This window comes from Zonotrichia leucophrys, chromosome 28, assembly GCF_028769735.1.
Source record: "Zonotrichia leucophrys gambelii isolate GWCS_2022_RI chromosome 28, RI_Zleu_2.0, whole genome shotgun sequence".
NCBI lineage: Eukaryota > Metazoa > Chordata > Aves > Passeriformes > Passerellidae > Zonotrichia > Zonotrichia leucophrys.
The window spans coordinates 1,052,136-1,072,179 of record NC_088197.1 but is presented as its reverse complement, the minus strand read 5'-3'; the positions used below and the strand labels follow the sequence as shown (position 1 = coordinate 1,072,179).

The 20,044-nt window shown below is 58.7% G+C and overlaps 1 protein-coding gene across 1 annotated transcript; it reads left to right on the top strand.

The window, feature by feature from the left end:
- Positions 1-8,240: 8,240 nt before the first annotated feature.
- MEX3D (mex-3 RNA binding family member D) lies at positions 8,241-19,617 on the top strand. Its single transcript, XM_064734494.1, has 2 exons — positions 8,241-8,739; positions 18,199-19,617. Exons 1-2 carry the CDS (start codon positions 8,280-8,282, stop codon positions 19,449-19,451), a joined length of 1,713 nt encoding a protein of 570 aa, XP_064590564.1. The 5' UTR covers positions 8,241-8,279; the 3' UTR covers positions 19,452-19,617.
- The last annotated feature ends 427 nt before the right edge of the window (positions 19,618-20,044 follow it).

The window sequence follows — 20,044 nt, the reverse complement described above, 5'->3', positions numbered from 1 at the left end:
CCCCAGCAAATGGAGGCTTCCAGGGTGTCCCATCTCTTGGGCAGGTTGCTGATAAAGTCACAGAGTTAAGGTGGGGAAAGATCTTTTAGATAATAAAGTCCAACCATCAGCCCAGCACCACCACATTCACCACTACACCCTGTCCCCAGGTGTCACATCCACACTGCTTCTGAGCACCCCAGGGATGATGGCTCCACCACTGCCTTGGGCAGCCTGTGCCAGGGCTGGACAGCCCTTTCTGGGGGGAAAAAACCCAAAAAATATATCCCTAATATCCAATCTAAACCTTCCTGTCTCAGCCTGAGTCTGTTCCCATGTGGCCCTTTGAATCTCAGCTCCAGCAGTTCATATCCCACCCCAGAGCTGTGACCAGGGCAATCCTACTCTGACACTGGCTCTTTGAAAACCTGTGTAATATCTGGTGATGTCTTTATCTGCTTTTACTTGGATCTAAACACACCACTGAGGCACCATACCACAGGTGATTGAGTGTTGACACTCATATTTTCATGCACTGAATATCAATTTAAATTGCTGCCAATTGTTTCATCCCCCCCCACCCCTTTCCCAGTTCTCTTTCCTTCAGTGTACAAAGTTTATGATGTTTTCATTGAAATGGAGGAGTTGCTTGTGCAAAGTGCCAAAAAAGGACCTGGGACTCCTCTCACAGCCAGAGAAAGTGAAATAACTTGACCTGCTTACCAAGATGAGGAAATGAAGTGTTTGTTTTCACTGACCATGATGTGTTTCGTGTTGCTGCAATAACAACTGGATTAGTTTGTGTTATCTCAGCCCTGGACGTGACTGACGGGCATGAAGTGTCTGCCATCACCAAATCTATCCCCAGGGTGGAGAAAGCAGCTGCTTGGAGGTACAACTTGTTAGGCACATGATTAGTAAATAATGTTCTTAAGAGCAATGAGTGGAATTGAGGCAATGCTTATATTTCATTAATTAATATTCTCTTCAGCATAGGGTGTTGATGGCTACAGTTTTTTCCTTTCCACTTTGTTTTACAAAATTCAGGATTTAAAGGGAATGTCATTTTCCTGCTGTTTGGGGAGTGTTATTTTTCCTGAATTCTAGCTGGATTAAATTTTGTGCAAACCATAGAATGAATTGGAATGGATATTGGTGCAGTCTGGGTTTGGCCAGCAGAGCTCTTGGAGTTGGTTCTGCCCAGGAAAAGTTGGCTCAGTTCACATCTGAAATTGAGCTTGCTGAACTGGCTGTTGAGCAAGGAAAGGGAGGAGTTTTCTTGCTTGTAAACTCAGCCCAGCAGGAAGAGCAGAGAGTCAGGGATGACATGGCTGGACTCTGGGAGTGCAGGCCTGTCAAACCCTGCCTGGGGAGGCTCTGATGCCATGGCTGCAGTTTGGGGTGGAAAGGGCCTAAAGCCCACCCAGTGCCAGCCCTGCCATGGCAGGGACACCTCCCACTGTCCCAGGCTGCCCCAGCCCTGCCCAGCCTGGCCTTGGGCACTGCCAGGGATCCAGGGGCTGCTCTGGGCACCCTGTGCCAGGGCCTGCCCACCCTGCCAGCCAGGAATCCCTTCCCAATATCCCAATATTAAATTCTCATTGCTGCTCTGTGGGATGTGAATGAAGCAGGACTCCTGAGTCATTGCCTTTGTCTTGCTTTAAGGAGGGACCATTCTGTCTGGGCTGATTGTCCTGGTCCTTGGAAAGAGTGTGGGATAATGTGTTTAAAGGGGGAGGAGGCAGGAGAATGCTTAATGGAGAAAAAGGAAGTTTTTTGGTAATAACTCTCCAGTCAGGAAATCCTGGTTATTTGGGATTATGTGCATAAGAACAATCTCCAAGAGTCCAGATGCCCATGCAAATAGTTGGATAATTCCACTTCTTCCTATCACATAAATGCATATTCCTCACTGTTGTCACTCTGAACAGGAATTTCTGCATCTGCTGGAATTGCTCCAGACTTTGGGGTCGATTGAGGATCCCAGTGTTGCCTATTTTACCTTCCTGCTTTAATGAAACACAGCCATGGGAAGGTGGTGTCCTAATTCTGCAGCACAGAAAATAATGTCCTCTATGGGCTGTAGTGAGCTAAAAATTGGGATTTGTTCTCAGATTAGCAGGGATCAACTTGAATTAATGAGGGAAAACCTTTCTCCCCCTCCTCCTCAGGCTGATCCCGTGAGTAGCTGGAGTGTAGGAGAGAACAGCACAGAACAGTGTGTGCTAAATGGTATTTACAGTGACAGAACATTTGGGAGGGTGGGGAGAGAAAAACGTTTTGAACTCCAGAATGACCCACCAAATGCACTTGGAATTGTCAGGGCATTGCTCAGCAATCTCATTTAGTGTTGCTGATTCTCACCAATATCCAAAACTACTGCTGACTAGCTGATAACAATAACTACTGGTAAGAAATAATATTGGCCTCCAATGGGAAAGAAGGAAGTCAATTTAGTCAATTCATTAAATAAGTCTCAGATTGGATTTTTCTTACCTTGCAGAGTCACCAACAGCAGCAGTTGGAGACTGCACAGAACTGGGCAATGAGTGACCTGAACAGGTTTGTCTTCAGTGGCAAAATTCAGAAATGCTGTGCTGAAGAAATCTGGGTTCATTTGCATTTACAAATGTCAAGTTTTCTGATACACAGAATCCCAGAATGGTTTGAGTTGGGAGGGATCTCAGAGCCATCCAGTGCCAGCCCTGCCATGGCAGGGACACCTCCCACTGTCCCAGGCTGCTCCCAGCCCTGCCCAGCCTGGCCTTGGGCACTGCCAGGGATCCAGGGGCAGCCCCAGCTGCTCTGGGAAATCCATTCCAGGCATGGATTCCACAATTCCTGATTCCCAATCTCCCACCCAGCCCTGCCCTGTGGCAGTGGGAGCCATTCCCTGTGTCCTGTCCCTGCAGGCCTTGTCCCCAGTCCCTCTGCAGCTCTCCTGGAGCCCCTTCAGGCCCCAAAAGGGGCTCTGAGGTGTCCCTGGAGCCTTCTCCTGTCCAGGTGAGCAGGCCCAGCTGTGCCAGGCTGGCTCAGAGCAGAGGGGCTCCAGCCCTGGCAGCATCTCCGTGGCTCCTCTGGCCTGGCTGCAGCAGCCCCACGTCCTCCTGCTGCTGCTGCCCAGGGCTGGACATGGTGCTCAAGGTGGGCTATGGACCCCCAGGCTTGAGCTTCTGTAAAAAGTTGAATCATAAAAAGTTCCTGATGTGTTTTTGTTTGCATGATGAGTTCAGTTCCATGTCCTGGATTAGCCTGCTGGGCACATTCTGTGGGGTTTGCTGATCTGAAGGGCTGTAAAACCTGAAAGCGTGGTGTTCCAGCTTTTATTTCTTCATGCTTTTGTCTGATCTGCAATTAATTCTTAGCTTTCCATCAAGTTGGCTTCTCCACAACTCCAAAGTCATTACCTGACAGCTCAATTCCTCATTCATCTAATGCATGAAAAGAGCCCTGTGCTAATGGCTTCCCCCAAGGTGCCTCTTTCATGTCCTGCTGCAGGGCAGGAGCCTCTGAGGGTGCTGTGGCAGAGAAGGGGCTGAGGGATCACAGTGGGCCAGGCCTTGGGTGACCTCAGCTTGTGCCTGTGCTGCAGCTGTGGCACCAGGGTGACACTGAGCCTCCTCACCTTGAGCTGTCCCCCTGTGCTGTTCCCTCAGTCAGCGACTTTGTGGGATGATTGATCTCGGGCTGAGGTCATCTTTCAAGTTCCACATCTTGTCAATCTGTCTGGCTCCACCCACATGCAGTGATTCAGCTCCTGATGTGCTGAAATATTCCCTTTAGCCTTCCCACACAGAGTAAGGGCTTTTTTGTGATTCTGCTCGGAGCTGCAGCACCTCTTCTGTGCTCTGCTCCAAGCCTGTGCCTTCTGTGCTTGGAGAGCTGCAGAAAGTAGGGTTTGACCTCCTAAAGAGGAGAAGAGCAGCTAGAATTGTTCTTTAAAAGTATTTTTTCCTCTAAATTTTGGATCCCATTTTATGGAATTTGGCTAATGTGGTCTGATTTAGAAAAATGGTAAAAAATACAGAGAGCAGCCCTGAGGGGAAGGACTTGGGCTGTTGGTGGGTGAGGGGCTCAGGCTGCCCCAGAAACCCCCCCTGTGCTGGGCTGAGCCCCAGCGTGGGCAGCAGGGCAGGGGGGGATTCTGCCCCTCTGCCCCTGGGCTCAGCTCAGACCCCACCTGCAGAGCTGCCCCAGCCCTGGGCAGCAGCAGCAGGAGGACGTGGGGCTGCTGCAGCCAGGCCAGAGGAGCCACGGAGATGCTGCCAGGGCTGGAGCCCCTCTGCTCTGAGCCAGCCTGGCACAGCTGGGCCTGCTCACCTGGACAGGAGAAGGCTCCAGGGACACCTCAGAGCCCCTTTTGGGGCCTGAAGGGGCTCCAGGAGAGCTGCAGAGGGACTGGGGACAAGGCCTGCAGGGACAGGACACAGGGAATGGCTCCCACTGCCACAGGGCAGGGCTGGGTGGGAGATTGGGAATCAGGAATTGTGGAATCCATCCCTGGAATGGATTTCCCAGAGCAGCTGGGGCTGCCCCTGGATCCCTGGCAGTGCCCAAGGCCAGGCTGGGCAGGGCTGGGAGCAGCCTGGGATGGTAGAAGGTGTCCCTGCCATGGCAGGGGTGGCACTGGGTGGGATTTAGCCTCCCTTCCAACCCAAATCAGTCTGGGATGATTCTGTGAGAAATGTGGGGTTTTTTGGAGAGGGAGCAGGAGGGTTCCCCTGTCTGTGTTCACTAATCCCATGTTTAGTTGTGCATCTACAAAGGATGCTCTCTATTGCAGAATAAACATTCTAGCTCAGGCATTGTCACTTGTGCCATTGCACACTTGGCCTGGAGTGAGCAGCAGCTGCAGAGCTGTTCCTGAGGGAGTTGGAGCTGTGCTGGCACTGAGGCTCTGCTGAGCTTCTGTTGTTTTTTCTCTGTATTGGAAACCCCTGAATGGGCTGTGACACCTGGTGTGCTTCAGTCCAGTGTTCTGGAACCCCTGTCTGTTCATGGGATTCTGTTCTTTTTGGGGACATCATTCTGTAGATTACACAATCCCACAATGGTTTGTGTTGGGAAGGACCTTCAAGCCCATCCAGTGCCACCCCTGCCATGGCAGGGACACCTCCCACTGTCCCAGGCTGCTCCCAGCCCTGTCCAGCCTGGCCTTGGGCACTGCCAGGGATCCAGGGGCAGCCACAGCTTTAATGGTCAGACACCAAATTGTTACAGGTGCCACAAGCATCTGGGAATGAGTTCTGCTGGGAGATGGGGAAGCACCTGGACAGATTTCCCTGGAAGCAGCAAGCTCCTTCTCTTTCCTCCTGTGTTTAGTGAAGTTGGTTCTACTGCATGGTCCTGTTCTGGTAAAGAAGCAGAGTTGTGCTGAGCAACTTCCCTGCTTTGTAGACTCATTTCTTCTGTTAATGGAAGACACAAGGCTCTTTAAGAACTGCTAATTGCTCAGGTTAAAAAAACCCCAAAGGCTGCTCTGTGTCATGTGTGGAAGTCAGACTCTCAGAAGAAAGTGTGAGCTAGTTCTGCTGAAAATGGAACAGATCAGAGGCACAACATCTACAAACCAGGTTTGCCAAAGTGCTTAAAATAACAACTGGCAGTTTCCCTGGGTGTTGTTGGACTTGATGTAGAAATTTCCCAAAAGGACTGAGAGAGCAGAGACAGAAATGGCAGTGCTGGGAGTGCAGCTCCGGAGGGGGTTTGAAAGGGACTTGTCAGTGGCTTCAGAGCTGCTGATGTGGTGGCCTGGGGTGGCCAGGAGTGTGTTTGGTGTTGGAACTGCAGCGGGGACATCGCTGAGGAGCTGCTCAGGTCCCTGTGCAGCCCTCTTGGCCTGCTCAAGGTGCCTGGTGGAGTTACCAGAGCCAGTGTTGGTCATGCCTGAGCTTCCCCCATTATCTGGGAACAAAAGGAGCTCAGCCAGGAGGAGTTGTACCCTTCTGTCTCAAGTTGTGGAAACCCCACTATTTTTAGCTGTTTCTACTTACTAGATTAAATATTTTGGGAAGTGAAGGACCGGACCAGAGGGGAGGGAATGTCTCAAGCTCAGATTTGGTTTTCCTGTGTCGGTCCCTGGAGGAGAAACTTCTCTCAATAGGTGCAAAACTGGCATGGAGCTGTGCCAGGCCTTGGCATGGAGCTCAGGGCAAGGTTCTGCCCCCCGAGGCTGCTGGGCACTGCCCAGGCTGCCCAGGGAATGGTGCCAAGGCTGCCAGAGCTGCAGGAGCTCCCAGGGCTGCTCAGGGTGGGGGTGTTGGGGTGGCTGTGCAGGGACAGGGTTCCCTGAATATTTCAAGCTGGGATATTCCAAGATTCTGTGCAATAATCCTGGAGCCTGCCAGCTCTCTGAACAGCTCATGGCATGGAGACAGGTCTGGAGTGGGAGGATTCCCAGAGCTGTGCTGGTGCTGTTGGATCTGTGTAAGGAATTGGGATGGATATGGACACATCTCCATTAAATTGAGCTTTTTGGGGGGAAAACAGAAGTTATTCAGCTTTCTCTGCAACAGCCACAGAAGAAAAGGGCTGGTGGGAGTTTACAGCTGAGTCCTCTGGAGAGAAAGCAGGAGGAGAGGAAGAAGAGGCAAAGCAGGAGGAGAAGCAGCTTGTTAACTGTTTTCATTAAACTTTTTAGCATCTGGAAGATGATGAGTTAGTTGTCAGGTGAGAGGAGGGGAAAGAATTAAGGAGGCAGTTCCTGGTGGCTGTTACCTTGCTGGGAAGATCCCACAGAAGTTTCAGGTGTCCTTCTCAAAGTATCAGAAATTGTAATTCTGTCTCTAGAAGAGTCACAGAGCCAGCCCATGTGGCTTGTTTTGGGGCCATGGAGAAGCAAGAGTTAATGTTGCCTGGGATCTGAAATGGGAACAGAGTGGGTGGATTGAAGGGGGGGGTCTAGCCCAGACACTGATGGTTCCTGCAATTAAAAACAATCCCAAGCAAAACGCTTGAATTAATCCCGAAGACAGTGATGGGGAAAGACAATTCTGTGTAAATGGGAAAATGAGACTTGAGTGTGGAGTGGGAATGTCTGGGCATGTGGGGTCCTGGGGGAGCTGGGAATTGCTCTGTGGTTTTCCAGGGAAGGAGAGTGCTGGGCCAGCACGCTCAGGAAGGTTTTCTCAGGTCCTGGCTGTGGAAGGGCCCTGGGACAAAGGGTTTGGAGGCTGCTTGGCAGTGGCCCATGGGGGGACACCCACGGCAGCAGGGACCTGCTGTGGTGACCCTGTGGGGAGGGTGATGGGGATCCCTGGGCTCGGGGGCTCCAGGCTGCTGAGAGTGAGCAGCAAAACTGGGGCTTGGAACTGGATGGTCCCTTCCACCCCAGAGTGCTCTGTGAAACAGAAGCTGAAGATCCAAGGGGAAAGACAGATTTGATGTTTTCCTAAGTTTAGTAACCTGGCGAGAAGGAGGAATCCAGCGGTCCTGGTGCTCTGTCCCGAGTGCCTGGGAGGGGCGGGGGGAGCTGTGGCTGCCCGGTACCGGGGGTGCTGCCGCCGCTCCGCTTCCTGCGGTTCCTGCGGCTCCCACCGACCCGCTCGCTCCCATCGCAGCGGTGGCACTGCCGGGCTGTCCCCGCCCGGTGCCTCCCGCCTCCCTCGGTGCTGGCGGCGCTTTTCAGGCACCGAGCCCCGCTCCGCGCTGGGAACAACCGAGTCTGAGCTGCGGATGGGGGAGGGCGGCGGTGCCGGGCGCCGGGAATGCTCGGGGCCCCGGGGATGCTCGAACACCTCGGGATGATCGACACCCGCCCCCCGTGATGGTCGGGGTCCCTTTCGGATGCCCGGAAGCTCCCGGGATGCTCGGAACCATCTGCGATGCTGGGGTGTGTCTGGGATGCTCAGTACCCTCTGCAATTTTAGGAGACCCCTCCGGGCACGCTCGGATCACTCCCGGCATGTTCGGATCTCCCCTGGGATGCTCAGAACGCCTCAGCCATGCTTGGACCGCTCCCCTCCCCCTGCGATGCTCAGGGCCCACTTTTCCCCGTGCTCGGACCCCTCCGGACTGCTCAGAACCACCCAAATTCCCGGTTCCCCCCCCCAAATTCCCGACCCTCTCCCTGGGTCGCGGCTCCGGGGTGGGCGGGGCACAGAAGGGCGTGGCCCGGTGGGCGGGGCTCCTGCGGGGAGGGCCCCTGGTCGGAAGGCGGGGCCGTGTCGCGCATGCGCGCGGGGGGGACGGGCCTGCCCATCGCCGGGCGGGGCGGGGGGCGCAGGGAGGCGGCGGCGGCGGCCCCGGGCAGCGGCACCGCCCCGGCCCCGGCCCGCTGCGCTCGGCGCCCGCTCCGCGCCATGCCCGGCTCCATGTACCAGCCCGAGCCCGGGCAGCCGGCCCGCGGCCCGCCGCGCTGCCTCACCCTGCTCAGCCCGCCGCCGCCCGCCGGGCAGGAGCCGCCGCCGGAGCCCGAGCCCGGCCGGGAGCGGGAGGGGCCGCCGGGGCCGCCGGCGCAGGGCGAAGCCGCCGCGCTGAGGTTCGCCCTGGACCAGCTCTCGCTGCTGGGGCTGGAGGGCGCGGAGGAGCCGGCGGGGGGTGCGGGGCCGGGCGGCCTAAGGGAGCGGGAGCGCGGCGGCGGCGGCTCCCCGGTGCCGGCCCCCGCCCCGGCCGCGGGCGCCTTCGGCAGCCTGGCCCCGCCGCTGGGGCCGCCCGCGCTGCTGCCCGAGCCGCCGGCGAGCAGGAAGAAGAGCGTGAACATGACCGAGTGCGTGCCCGTGCCAAGCTCCGAGCACGTCGCCGAGATCGTGGGCCGGCAAGGTAACGCGGCGTGGGGACACGGCGGGACACGGGCACCCCCTCCCTCCCTCCCTCCCTCGCGCCGCCCGCCGCGATTTGGGGCAGTCTCGGGGCTTTGTCTCCCTGCGGAGGCGGAAACTTAACGGCGACACCGCCGCGGCCCCGAAAGTCGGCCGCGGGTCCCGGGAGCCGCGCTCCGCGCCGGTCCCAACGAACTGCCTGGAAATGGCAATTAAACTGGAAATTAAACTCCATCGGCCCGGCTGGGATAATGCCGGCTGCCCACGGAAAGTTCCCGGGAGCCACGCGAGGCCGTGGGAGCTGCCAGGACACGGAGCGAGGCAGGCGAGAGCTTTGCTTTCATTGTAGTTGTGCCTGTGCCCCCTCCCCTCCAGCTCCGTATCTCAGACCCGGCGTGTAAGCGGTGCCCCTTATCTCAGCCTTCGTTTACAAATCCTGCTGATAAATCCGATATAAATGGTCATTAACCCGCTCGTGGTGCTGGCCGGAGCTCCGCAGGCGGCCCCGGAGCCCCTCGCACCCACCTGTCACAAAGGGACGCCCCAGCCCCCGCCGGGTGGGTGTGCCTCGAGTGGGCTTTGTCTCCAGGACGTACCGAATAAACCAAACTTTCACCTGGAAAAATCAAAAAGAAAACACCCAGGGCGGAAGATTTAAGGAAAAAAAAAAAAAAAAGGGAAAAGGAAGGGAGCTGCTGCCCGCAGGGATCCCGGCAGGAATCCCCTGGCAGGGAGCGTGACCTCGGGGCTGTTTTGCCCTTGTGGGCTCCGGCAGCCCTGCCCTGCCCTCGCCCGGCGGCTCCCAGCGCTCCGTGCCCGGGGGGCTGCGGCCCGGGGGTCGGGGGGCTTTTTTTCCAGGGGGGAAGCGGGGAGCTGGGCAGGCTCATTGTTCTCTTTGTTAGCCAGAGCCATGCTGTGATGAGCGCGGTGACATCATGCTCTGCGCTTCCCATTGGCCTGCGCTGCCTCCCAGCCGGCCCCGCTTCCCGGCCTCCCAACTTTCCGTGCCCCCCTCCGCGGTCCCGCCGCCCCGGCCGCGGCTCCCCCCGGGCTGCCGGACCCCGCCGGGCGCGGGGAGCGCCGGGGCAGAGCCGGGCAGCGGAGCGTGGCACCGCGCCCTGCTCCTCCTCCTCCTCCTCCCGGGCTGGATGAGACCTGGATTTGGTGGAACCGAAGCTGTGCCGGGCTGGGCTCTGCTGGGAGCCCGCTGGGAATGGCCGCGTTCGGCCCGGGAGCTGCCGCTCCGTGCCTGCCTTGCCCTGGGTATTCCGGTGCTGTGAGACCCCGGTGCTGCCCCTCCAGCACCCCGAGGAGCTCGGGACACAGCCAGGTACCTCGGTGGAGTTTGGGTGCTCGCTAAGCTCTGTGAGCTCGTGAAACTTATTTAAAAAATACTGCCGAAGAAATTATTATATTGGCTTGAGGAGGGTGCTGGAGATAACTGGGGCCGGCTGTGAGCTGGAGCTCCCTGCTGCAGCCGCAGCCCCTGGGCAGGAACAGCCTTCACCCTTCTCCAGGGTTTCCCTTTGTGTTTGCTGCCCCTCTCCTGCTCTTGGCCTGCCGGGGTGCTGGGGAACCCCCTAGTCTGGGTATTTGCTGAGGAGGGGCACTCAGCACCCTCGGTCCCACCGTGGGATGGGCAGTGGGCAGCACGGGGCTGGCAGCAGTGCCTTTGTGCTCCAGCTGCTCTCTGCCTCTGGCAGCTGGATTACAGCATCCCGCTCAGGTGTAGCCTGAGCAATACCGAGTTTATTCCTCAGGGCTCACACCAAGCAGAGCCCTTCTCACTCACCCTGAGCAATGCTGAGTTTATTCCTCAGGACTCACACCAAGCAGAGCCCTTCTCACTCACCCTGTGCTCCTCTCCCTCCACACCTTCTGGTTCCCATGGCCCCCCTGTGAGTCTCCCTCAGTTTTGGGAGCCCCGTGGCAGTGAGGTCAGGCTGTAGAGCTGAGCCTTGGGGTGTTTGGCTGGACCATCAGCATCGTGGTGACAAAGTGTGCCTTGCCGGTGACACTGCAGGGCTGGGTTGGGTCACCCAGACCATGTCCCTGTCACTCCTGTCTTTCCCTCACTGCCCAGCCTAGTCGTGACCCAAGGAGCAGAAATCTGTGGTGCTGCCATGCCTGGAACATAGGAAGGGATGAAGATGTGCGTGTTGGGTGCCCTGGAAGGGGCTGGAGTCGGGACAAGGCTCAGGATCTCACTTTAGGGCTCTTTGGGACCTGTCCTGTTTTGCCCAGACCTGGCTGCTGTGGCACGTGGGGACAGGGAGGTCCTGGCAGCCAGGACCAGCACATGGATGTCCTGTCCTGTCCTGTGCAGGCTGGGATGGGACACTGTGCAGGCACTTGGACACAACTTCTCCTACTTCTTTTCTTCAGTTTCTCTCCTTCAGATGCCCTAATTTAACCCTTTCACAAAGGAGCAGCAGCAGCCCATCAGGTAAATCTTTGTTCTGTAAATCAGATTGTCATTTTCTTCCCTGAGCTGGAGGAGTGTTTATCACAAGCTGGGGATGGATTGGCATCAGTGGCACCACAGAGCAGCATCTGCCAGCCAAGATCTGGGGCTGCTCATTACGGCTGGGACCTGGGGCTCCCCTTCCAGCTGGGACCTGGGGTTCCTCTTCCCCTGCCCACACGGGTCTGGTGGGATTCCCTGGCTGTGCCTGTGCCAGCCCATTCCTGACTCCTGCTGTGGGAGTGACCATCTCCACAAAGTGCTGTGGCACCAACTGGAGCAGTGTGGGCTCCTCTTGCCATCCAGCAGAGAGAGCCTTGGGGATAACAGGGGTCACCAGGAGCACGGGCAGGGTTGGAGCTGCCCTGACTCTGGCACTGGGCACTGTGCTGCTGTGGATTCCTGCTGTGCCAGCTTTGGAGGGGCATTTCCACCAGGTGCCTGCCAGGGGATGGAGCCACAGCTCCTCTCCCCATCTGTGACACCTGGGGACTGTCACAGCTCTGCAGGAGGAAAGTTGCTGTTTATAGAAGATGCTGGGATGCTCAGAGGGTAAATCCAGGGATGATGGCACATGGCGCCTCTCCTCACTGCCATTCCCGTGCTGAGAGATGCACAGGGTGACCCTGGGCCCCTCTGGGCCAGCCTGGGCACCCCTAACCTCACCATGGCTCACAGGGGTGCAAGGAATCCTCTCCTTTCAGAGCCTGTCTCCTTTGGGCTGCTGCTCTCTGCTGTCTCCTGGCAGGGCCATGTCCCTGGAGGCACCTGGCCCATCTTCCTTGGCTGCCTCCTCCCAGCTGGGTCCCAGCAGAGCTGGGAGCTCCTGAGCTTGGTCACACAGATGGATGTGGCTGCTGAGGGATCTGATCTGCCTGTGCATCTGAGAGCTGGCCCTGGCTGCACACTGTGTGCCAAGGAGAGCAGCCCAGCCTCCCTGCCCCTCTCCAGTGTCTGGAGAAGGAGCCAGGGTGGGATGTGCTGGATTCCTGCAGCAGGGCTGAGCTCTGTGTGCAGAGTTTGGGAGCACTCAGCAAGGGCAGAGGAGCTGTGCTGGGGGTGCAGCATTTCCTTCTCCATGCCTGGCCCCTGTCCTGTGCCATCCTCTGGGGACCAAGGGGACCAGGAGCTCCAGAACTCTGGATCTGTCCTTGGGGTGGGACATTGGTAATTTCTGACAAGGAACAGAATCCAGGGAATTCTCCCCAGGATAATGTGGATCAGGAGATGCTGCAGAGCTGGGGAAGAGGAACAGCCATGGCTGAGGCACCAGAGGGTTCCTGTGACAGACACCATCCTCCTGCCTGCTGCCATCAGAGGCTGCTCCAGAAAAGCTCTGCTGGTGCTTTTTGGGTTTTATCACTCAGAGCTGGCACTGCCAGCACAGAGCCCCTTGGTGGCACAGAGATGTGCTCTGGAAGGGGATGAGCTGCTCTGTCCTCGTGGCAGGAGGATCCTGCTGTGGGAGCAGAGGCTGCCTGCGCTGTGCTGGGGTCAGGTGTGGATGAGCTGTGTGGATCCATCCCTGGAGCACAGGGGATGGATGGAGAGGCCCTGCCCAGCCCTCTCCCAGGGCTGTGCTGCTCCTCATGGGCTCCTGCAGTGCTCTCAGCCCTGATGTGCCTGGGGCTGCTCACAGAGAGCCAGGTTTGCTGTGGTGATGCCCAGTGAGGGTGTCCAGGGAGAGCAGCTGCCTCTCCTGCCTCCATCAGCACATTATCCTGGGGAGAATTCCCTGGATTCTGTTCCCTGTCAGAAATTACCCTGTCCCATCCAAGGGCAGCTGGGATGGGTTCAGCCAGGGCAGTTCTGCAGAGTGGAGAGAAATGGGAGCTCTGTGAGATGGGGAGAGGGTGAAAGAGGAGGAGGGCATGGAGCTGAGGCAGAGTTTGGGAGGAGTGTCCTGCTCACGCCCAGGCACAGCTGGGCCTGGTGGCACTGGAGGGGGTGACACCTCTGGAATGACACTTGGACACCTCAGGAATGCTGGGGTTTGCTGGCAGAGTGTGGCCATTGGGTGTCAGGGTGAGTTTGTGCCCTCAGGGATGTAACAGCAGCTGAGCCACCCTCACCCAGGCCCTGGTGTTTGCTGTGTGGTGTTTCTGCTGCAGCTGCTGGGGCTGAAGTGTCCCTGGTCTGTCCCCTCTATCCTCTCATTTCAGACTGTTTTATTTGGGCCTTTAGAACCACTTTGGTGGAGACTTGCAGCCCAGTCTGGCATTTTTTGTTCTGCTCTGCACCCCTTGGCCAGGGCAATGTGTGGGTGCCACCTGCAGCTGCTGGGCTGAGCCCTGGCACTGCCTGGCCTGGAGCTCAGCAGCGTTTCCAGGCAGCTCCAGGTCCTTTCCAGAGCCCCCTTGGGCATGGCCCTGCTCCTGCAGCAGCTTCACAGGGATGTGGCCATCCAGGATGGAGTCACACCATGCTGGGGTGGAGCTTTGCAGGGACTCATCTGAAATGTCTTGTGCTGGTCCAGATCATTCCAAGTACAAGAAAGATGTGGAGCTGCAGGAGCCAGGCCAGGGGAGCCACGGAGATGCTGCCAGGACTGGAGCCCCTCTGCTCTGAGCCAGCCTGGCACAGCTGGGCCTGCTCACCTGGACAGGAGAAGGCTCCAGGGACACCTCAGAGCCCCTTTTGGGGCCTGAAGGGGCTCCAGGAGAGCTGCAGAGGGACTGGGGACAAGGCCTGCAGGGACAGGACACAGGGAATGGCTCCCACTGCCACAGGGCAGGGCTGGGTGGGAGATTGGGAATCAGGAATTGTTCCCTGGCAGGGTGGGCAGTTGGGTTTCTGTAGCAGTGAGGTTACAGGGGTGATTTCTGTGAGCCAGAAGCTCCCCCTGTCTCCACAGAACCAACTCAGCCAGCTCCACGATGGATCTGGCACTGGGCAAGGCCCAGCCCAGCAAAGATGGCAGGGACACCTTGGGATCACGGGTTTAAGAAGGAAGAAAGGTCTTGAGCAGCTGTAATTGGGCCTAGAGCAGAGCAGGGTTAGAACCTGTCAGAAGCAGCTCTGCAGACACCCAGGGCAGGGCAGGAGCAGGGGCAGGAGCTGAGATTCCCCTGAGGCCTCCAGGAAAACCATGATGGAGGCCATGGAAGCCCACAGGGGTGCAGATGCACCTGCATCTACAGGGAATGCTGTGAGCCTGAGGGGGGCCTGAGCTGGAGCAGGGTCCTGGCAGGGACCTGCAGACCCCTGGAGAGAGGAGCCCACGCTGGAGCAGCTCTGCTGGAAGCACTTGGGACCCTGAGGGGACCCAGCTGGGACAGGGTGTGGAGAGCTGGAGGGACCTGTGTCCCCTGGGAGGGACCCCACACTGGGGCAGGGCTCCAGCTCCTCTCCCTGAGCAGCAGCAGGAACAAGGTGAGGACTGTGATCCCCATTGCCACCTCCCTGTACTGCTGGAGGGCACAGGGAGAGCCCAGGAAGGAGGGAGGGGGAAGGGGAAAGGATTTTAAAGATCTATTTTACTGGTGCCAAGGCTGCCAGAGCTCCAGGAGCTCCCAGGGCTGCTCAGGGTGGGGGTGTTGGGGTGGCTCTGCAGGGACATCCCTGTGGATCCCTTCCAAGCTGAGATATCCCATGGCTCTGTGATGCTGCAGAGGATGAATTTGGGACCTTGGGCATGAGCTGGTGCCCGTGGGAGGCTCAGCAGAGCCTCCTCCCACTGCCCTGGGCTTGTCCTGCTTTGGCCAGCAGTGCAGCAGGGGCAGATCCTGCAGCAGGCACCAGGATACATCTGGGAGGGGAACGTGGGAGTTGCAGGTGCCTCTTCCAGGACAGCCCTGCAGGAGCTGGCACATGGCAATGGCTCCAGTAAATGCCACCTTGGATGGTTCTGCCCTGCCCCAGTCCCTGGGCCATTGCTGCTCTGTGTGCCCAGCCATGAACCCACCTGGCAGGGCCTGGTGGTGCCACAGAGCCTGGCTGTGACACCACTGACTGGGACAGGTTTTTACTTCTTGTCATCCCCAAGGTTTAGGGATTGCAGCTCAGCCCCTGCTCTCCCTCTGCTCTGCTGGACAGCCTGTGCTGATTCCCCTGCTTGGGACAGACCTGCCTCAGCTTCTTGTGCCATTCCAGCCCTGGCTGAGGACAGAATCCCTGAATGGTTTGGGTTGGAGGGGATGTTAAAGCCCATCCAGTGCCACCCCTGCCATGGCAGGGACACCTCCCACTGTCCCAGGCTGCTCCCAGCCCTGTCCAGGCTGGCCTTGGGCACTGCCAGGGATCCAGGGGCAGCCACAGCCTCTCTCACTGTACTGGGTTCACTCTGGCTGGTTCCAGGCACCCCCAAAGCTGCTCCATCACTGTCCTCCACAAGTGGACAGGGGAGGGAAAATACAGAAGAGTTGTATTTTCAACATGGGTTGAGATAAGGGCAGGGGGAGATTCCTCACCCAAATGGACAAGGGTAAAACAGACTCAGCTTGGGGGTACTAATTGAATTTATTAATAACAAAATCAGAGCAGGACCATGAGAAGTAAAACAGATCTTTAAAATACCTTCCCCTTCCCCCTCCCTCCTTCCTGGGCTCTCCCTGTGCCCTCCAGCAGTACAGGGAGGTGCAATGGGGATCACAGTCCTCACCTTGTTCCTGCTGCTGCTCAGGGAGAGGAGCTGGAGCCCTGCCCCGGTGTGGGGTCCCTCCCAGGGGACACAGGTCCCTCCAGCTCTCCACACCCTGTCCCAGCTGGGTCCCCTCAGGGTCCCAAGTGCTTCCAGCAGAGCTGCTCCAGCGTGGGCTCCTCTCTCCAGGGGTGTGCAGGTCCCTGCCAGGACCCTGCTCCAGCTCAGGCCCCCCTCAGGCTCACAGCATTCCCTGTGCATGTCCCTGCTCCCTGTGGGCTCCTCCTGGGGCTGCAGGTGCATCTGCACCCCTGTGGGCTTCCATGGCCTCCATCATGGTTTTCCTGGAGGCGTCAGGGGAATCTCAGCTCCTGCCCCTGCTCCTGCCCTGCCCTGGGTGTCTGCAGAGCTGCTTCTGACAGGTTCTAACCCTGCTCTGCTCTAGGCCCAATTACAGCTGCTCAAGACCTTTCTTCCTTCTTAAACCCGTGATCCCAAGGTGTCCCTGCCATCTTTGCTGGGCTGGGCCTTGCCCAGTGCCAGATCCATCGTGGAGCTGGCTGAGTTGGTTCTGTGGAGACAGGGGGAGCTTCTGGCTCACAGAAATCACCCCTGTAACCTCACTGCTACAGAAACCCAACTGCCCACCCTGCCAGGGAGCAATTCCTGATTCCCAGTATCCCATCCATCCCTGCCCTGTGGCAGTGGGAGCCATTCCCTGTGTCCTGTCCCTGCAGGCCTTGTCCCCAGTCCCTCTGCAGCTCTCCTGGAGCCCCTTCAGGCCCCAAAAGGGGCTCTGAGGTGTCCCTGGAGCCTTCTCCTGTCCAGGTGAGCAGGCCCAGCTGTGCCAGGCTGGCTCAGAGCAGAGGGGCTCCAGTCCTGGAGCATCTCTGGCCTCTCTCCAGCAGCTCTGCATCTTTCATGTGCTGAGGCCCTTGAGCCTTCCAGGCCTTTCCTTCTCCAGCCTCACAGCTGGAAGAGCAGCCCTGCCCTTCCTCAGGGAGCGTCTGGGAAGAGGAGGAGGGGAAGGAAGGAGTGCCCTGAGCCAGCCAGGCCCTTGCAGCTGCCTGGCTGTGCCCGGAGGAGCCGAGCTGTTCATCCACAGGGATCTGAGCAGCCTCTGCCATGGCCAGGGACCAGCACCCTCCATCCCTGCTGGCCCCCAGCTCTGTGCTGGGTGCCCTGCAAAGCTCAGGGCTGGCAGGGGACAGAGGGGTCCCTCACTGCTGTGTGCCAGTGCTCACTGAGCTCAGCTTGGTTAAGCTGTGCCTGGTTTGCAGAGACTTAATTGGGAGTGGATGCAATTAGGGCTGGGGGTGCAGGGAGTGGGGCTGGGCTGCACAGACAGTGGGCCAGAGCAGACGGGCCCTGGAGGAGAGCTGGAGCCTTCTGCAGCCCCAGGGGAGAGCAGGAGCCTTTGGCTGGATGGTGCTGCCAGGACCCACGGCCAGAGCTCAGGTGGGCCAGGGTTGTGCCCAGAGCTGTGCCCAGGTCTGCACAGGGCCAAGGCAGAGCTGCAGCCCCATCTTGCAATCCCACAGGCAGCCGTGGGCAGCTGTGCCTGCTGAATCACGTTCCTCCTGCAGGGGAAGCAGGACTTTCCAGAACAGGGAGAGCCCTGGGAGCACCCCTGCCCCAGCCCAGCACGGGGGATCCCATGGGGGACATGAGGGGAGGGGGTGGCTGTGTCCTGTGTCCCCACCTGGGCAGGGTCCAGCTCCCCTGTCCTTCCAGGGGCTGTTCCTCAGGTTCTGCTGCTGGCTCAGAGGTGTCATAGACCTGCAGGATCCAAACAGCCTTTTCCTTCCTTTCCATCTTGACATCTTTATTCTCTTTGTACCTCCTTAAACACCTCTGGAGTGAATCCAGCTTCTCCCCTGCTCAGTGGCCCTGATGGTGCCCCCATGGCTGCCTGCCCTGGCACCTCTGCCCACGCCTGTGCCAGCCCTCTGGAGCAGGGCTGCAGGCTGCATCCTGCTGATCCCCAACCCCTGAGGGTCACAACAGTGCCAGGGGCTGGGAGAAGGCAGGGCAGCCCCCAGCACTGACCATGAGCCCCCATCTGCCTCAGAGGCAGGAGGGACCCTGCTCTCCAAGGGTGTCCATGCTGCAGGTGCAGAGCCAGAGGGACCTGCTAGTTCCTTCTTGTTCCTGCTGGTTCCTTCTGGTTCTTGCTGGTTCCTTTGGGTTCTTGCTGGTTCCTTCTGGTTCCTGCTGGTCCTTTCTGGTACCTGCTGGTTCTTGCTGATTCTTGCTGGTTCCTACTGGTTCCTGCTGGTTCCTGCCGGTTCCTAGTGGTTCTTGCTGGTTCCTGGTGGTTCCTGCTGGTCCATTGTGTCCCCACCCTGGGTGAGCAGAGGGTCACTGTGAGCCCCAGCATTGATGTGTCATTTTTCCCCCTTCCCCTTTTCCTGCAGGCTGCAAAATCAAAGCCCTGCGTGCCAAGACCAACACGTACATCAAGACACCAGTCAGGGGTGAGGAGCCCGTGTTCATCGTCACGGGCAGGAAGGAGGACGTGGAGATGGCCAAGCGCGAGATCCTCTCGGCCGCCGAGCACTTCTCCATGATCCGGGCCACGCGCAACAAAGTCAGCGGGCTGACGGGGGCCTTGCAGGGGCCCCCCAACCTGCCGGGCCAGACCACCATCCAGGTGAGGGTCCCCTACCGCGTGGTGGGGCTGGTGGTGGGACCCAAGGGCGCCACCATCAAGCGCATCCAGCAGCAGACGCACACGTACATCGTGACGCCCAGCCGGGACAAGGAGCCCGTGTTCGAGGTGACGGGCATGCCCGAGAACGTGGACCGGGCGCGCGAGGAGATCGAGGCGCACATCACCATGAGGACAGGCTCCTTCATCGACGTCAACGCCGACAACGACTTCCACTCCAACGGCACCGACGTCTGCCTGGAGCTGCAGGGCGGCGCGGCCGCCCCCTGGGCCAAGGCCCCGCACCCGGCCCAGCGCCCGCCGGCCGCGCTGCGCAACGACAGCCTGAGCTCGCTGGGCAGCGGCTCCACCGAGTCCTTCTACAGCGGGCGCGTGGCGGCCGCCAGCCCCACCAGCCCCTACAGCACCTTCAGCGAGCCCCCGGCCCCGCTGGGCTCCGACGAGTGCGACTTCGGCTTCGACTTCCTGGCCCTCGACCTCACCACGCCCACCACCACCATCTGGTCGCCCTTCGAGCGCTCGGGCAACCCCCTGCAGGCCTTCAGCAGCTGCTCCTCCATCAACAGCTCGCAGAGACGCAACAGCGGCCCGGCCACGCCGCGCCACTCGCCCACGCTGCCCGAGAGCGGGGCGGCGGGGCTGGAGCACCCCTCGGCGCGGCGCATCCCCAGCGACCCCGCCGGCGCGCTGGCCTGGCTGCCCGCGCAGGGCTCGCTCTCCTCCTTCTCCAACAGCACCGGCTACTCCTCCTCCTCCTCGCTGCCCGGCAGCATCTCGGCCGCCTCGGGCTCGCCCACCGACTCGAGCAGCTCGGACGGGCACCGCAAGAGCTCGCGGGAGTGCATGGTGTGCCTGGAGAGCGAGGTGATGGCCGCGCTGGTGCCCTGCGGCCACAACCTGTTCTGCATGGAGTGCGCCCTGCGCATCTGCGGCCGGGCGCAGCCGCAGTGCCCCGCGTGCCACGTGCCCGCCACCCAAGCCATCCACATCTTCTCCTAGCGCGGGGGCTCGCCCGGGGCGCCCCCTCCACCCCAACACCACGGCGTTTTAAGGACTTTCTACTGTTGAAATCGAGCTTTTTATTTAATACCAGATGCGATGGGCGCAGGGGCGGGAGGGGGGCGAGGCGGCGGCCGGAGGCGCAGAGGGCACGGCGGGCACGGCGGGCGGGGGGAGGCCGAGAGGGGGGTCGGGAGGGTGGGGGCCGAGGGGCCGAAGAAGAAGAAGAAGAAGAAGATGAGGATGATGAGGATGAGGAAAGAGGGGCGTGAATTCCGCGAGGAGGAAACTCCGATGTTTACAGAATAGCTTTAACTCTTCACCTGGCTGTGGGGCTGGGGAGGGAGCCCGGCTGTTCTCCACCAGTCCTTCCCAAATACCAGTATTCCGTTTGCAAACTGAAATAACCAGAAAGAAAAGGTCCGGTTGCACTTTTTATTTTAGGACACGCAAGGGTTGTCTTTTATTTTTTTAAAATCATTCTATTATTATTATAATAATTTTTTTTGTGGTTCTTTTTGTATGTAGGTTTTTTTTTTTTTTGGATGATTCTCAGTGGTTCTATAAATATATATATATATATTTTTTTTTTC

Coding starts and splice junctions, on each gene's coding strand:
- MEX3D (XM_064734494.1), top strand. CDS start 8,280: ATGCCCGGCTCCATGTACCAGCCCGAGCCCGGGCAGCCGGCCCGCGGC. Junction 8,740..18,198: donor CGAGATCGTGGGCCGGCAAG/GTAACGCGGCGT, acceptor CTTTTCCTGCAG/GCTGCAAAATCAAAGCCCTG.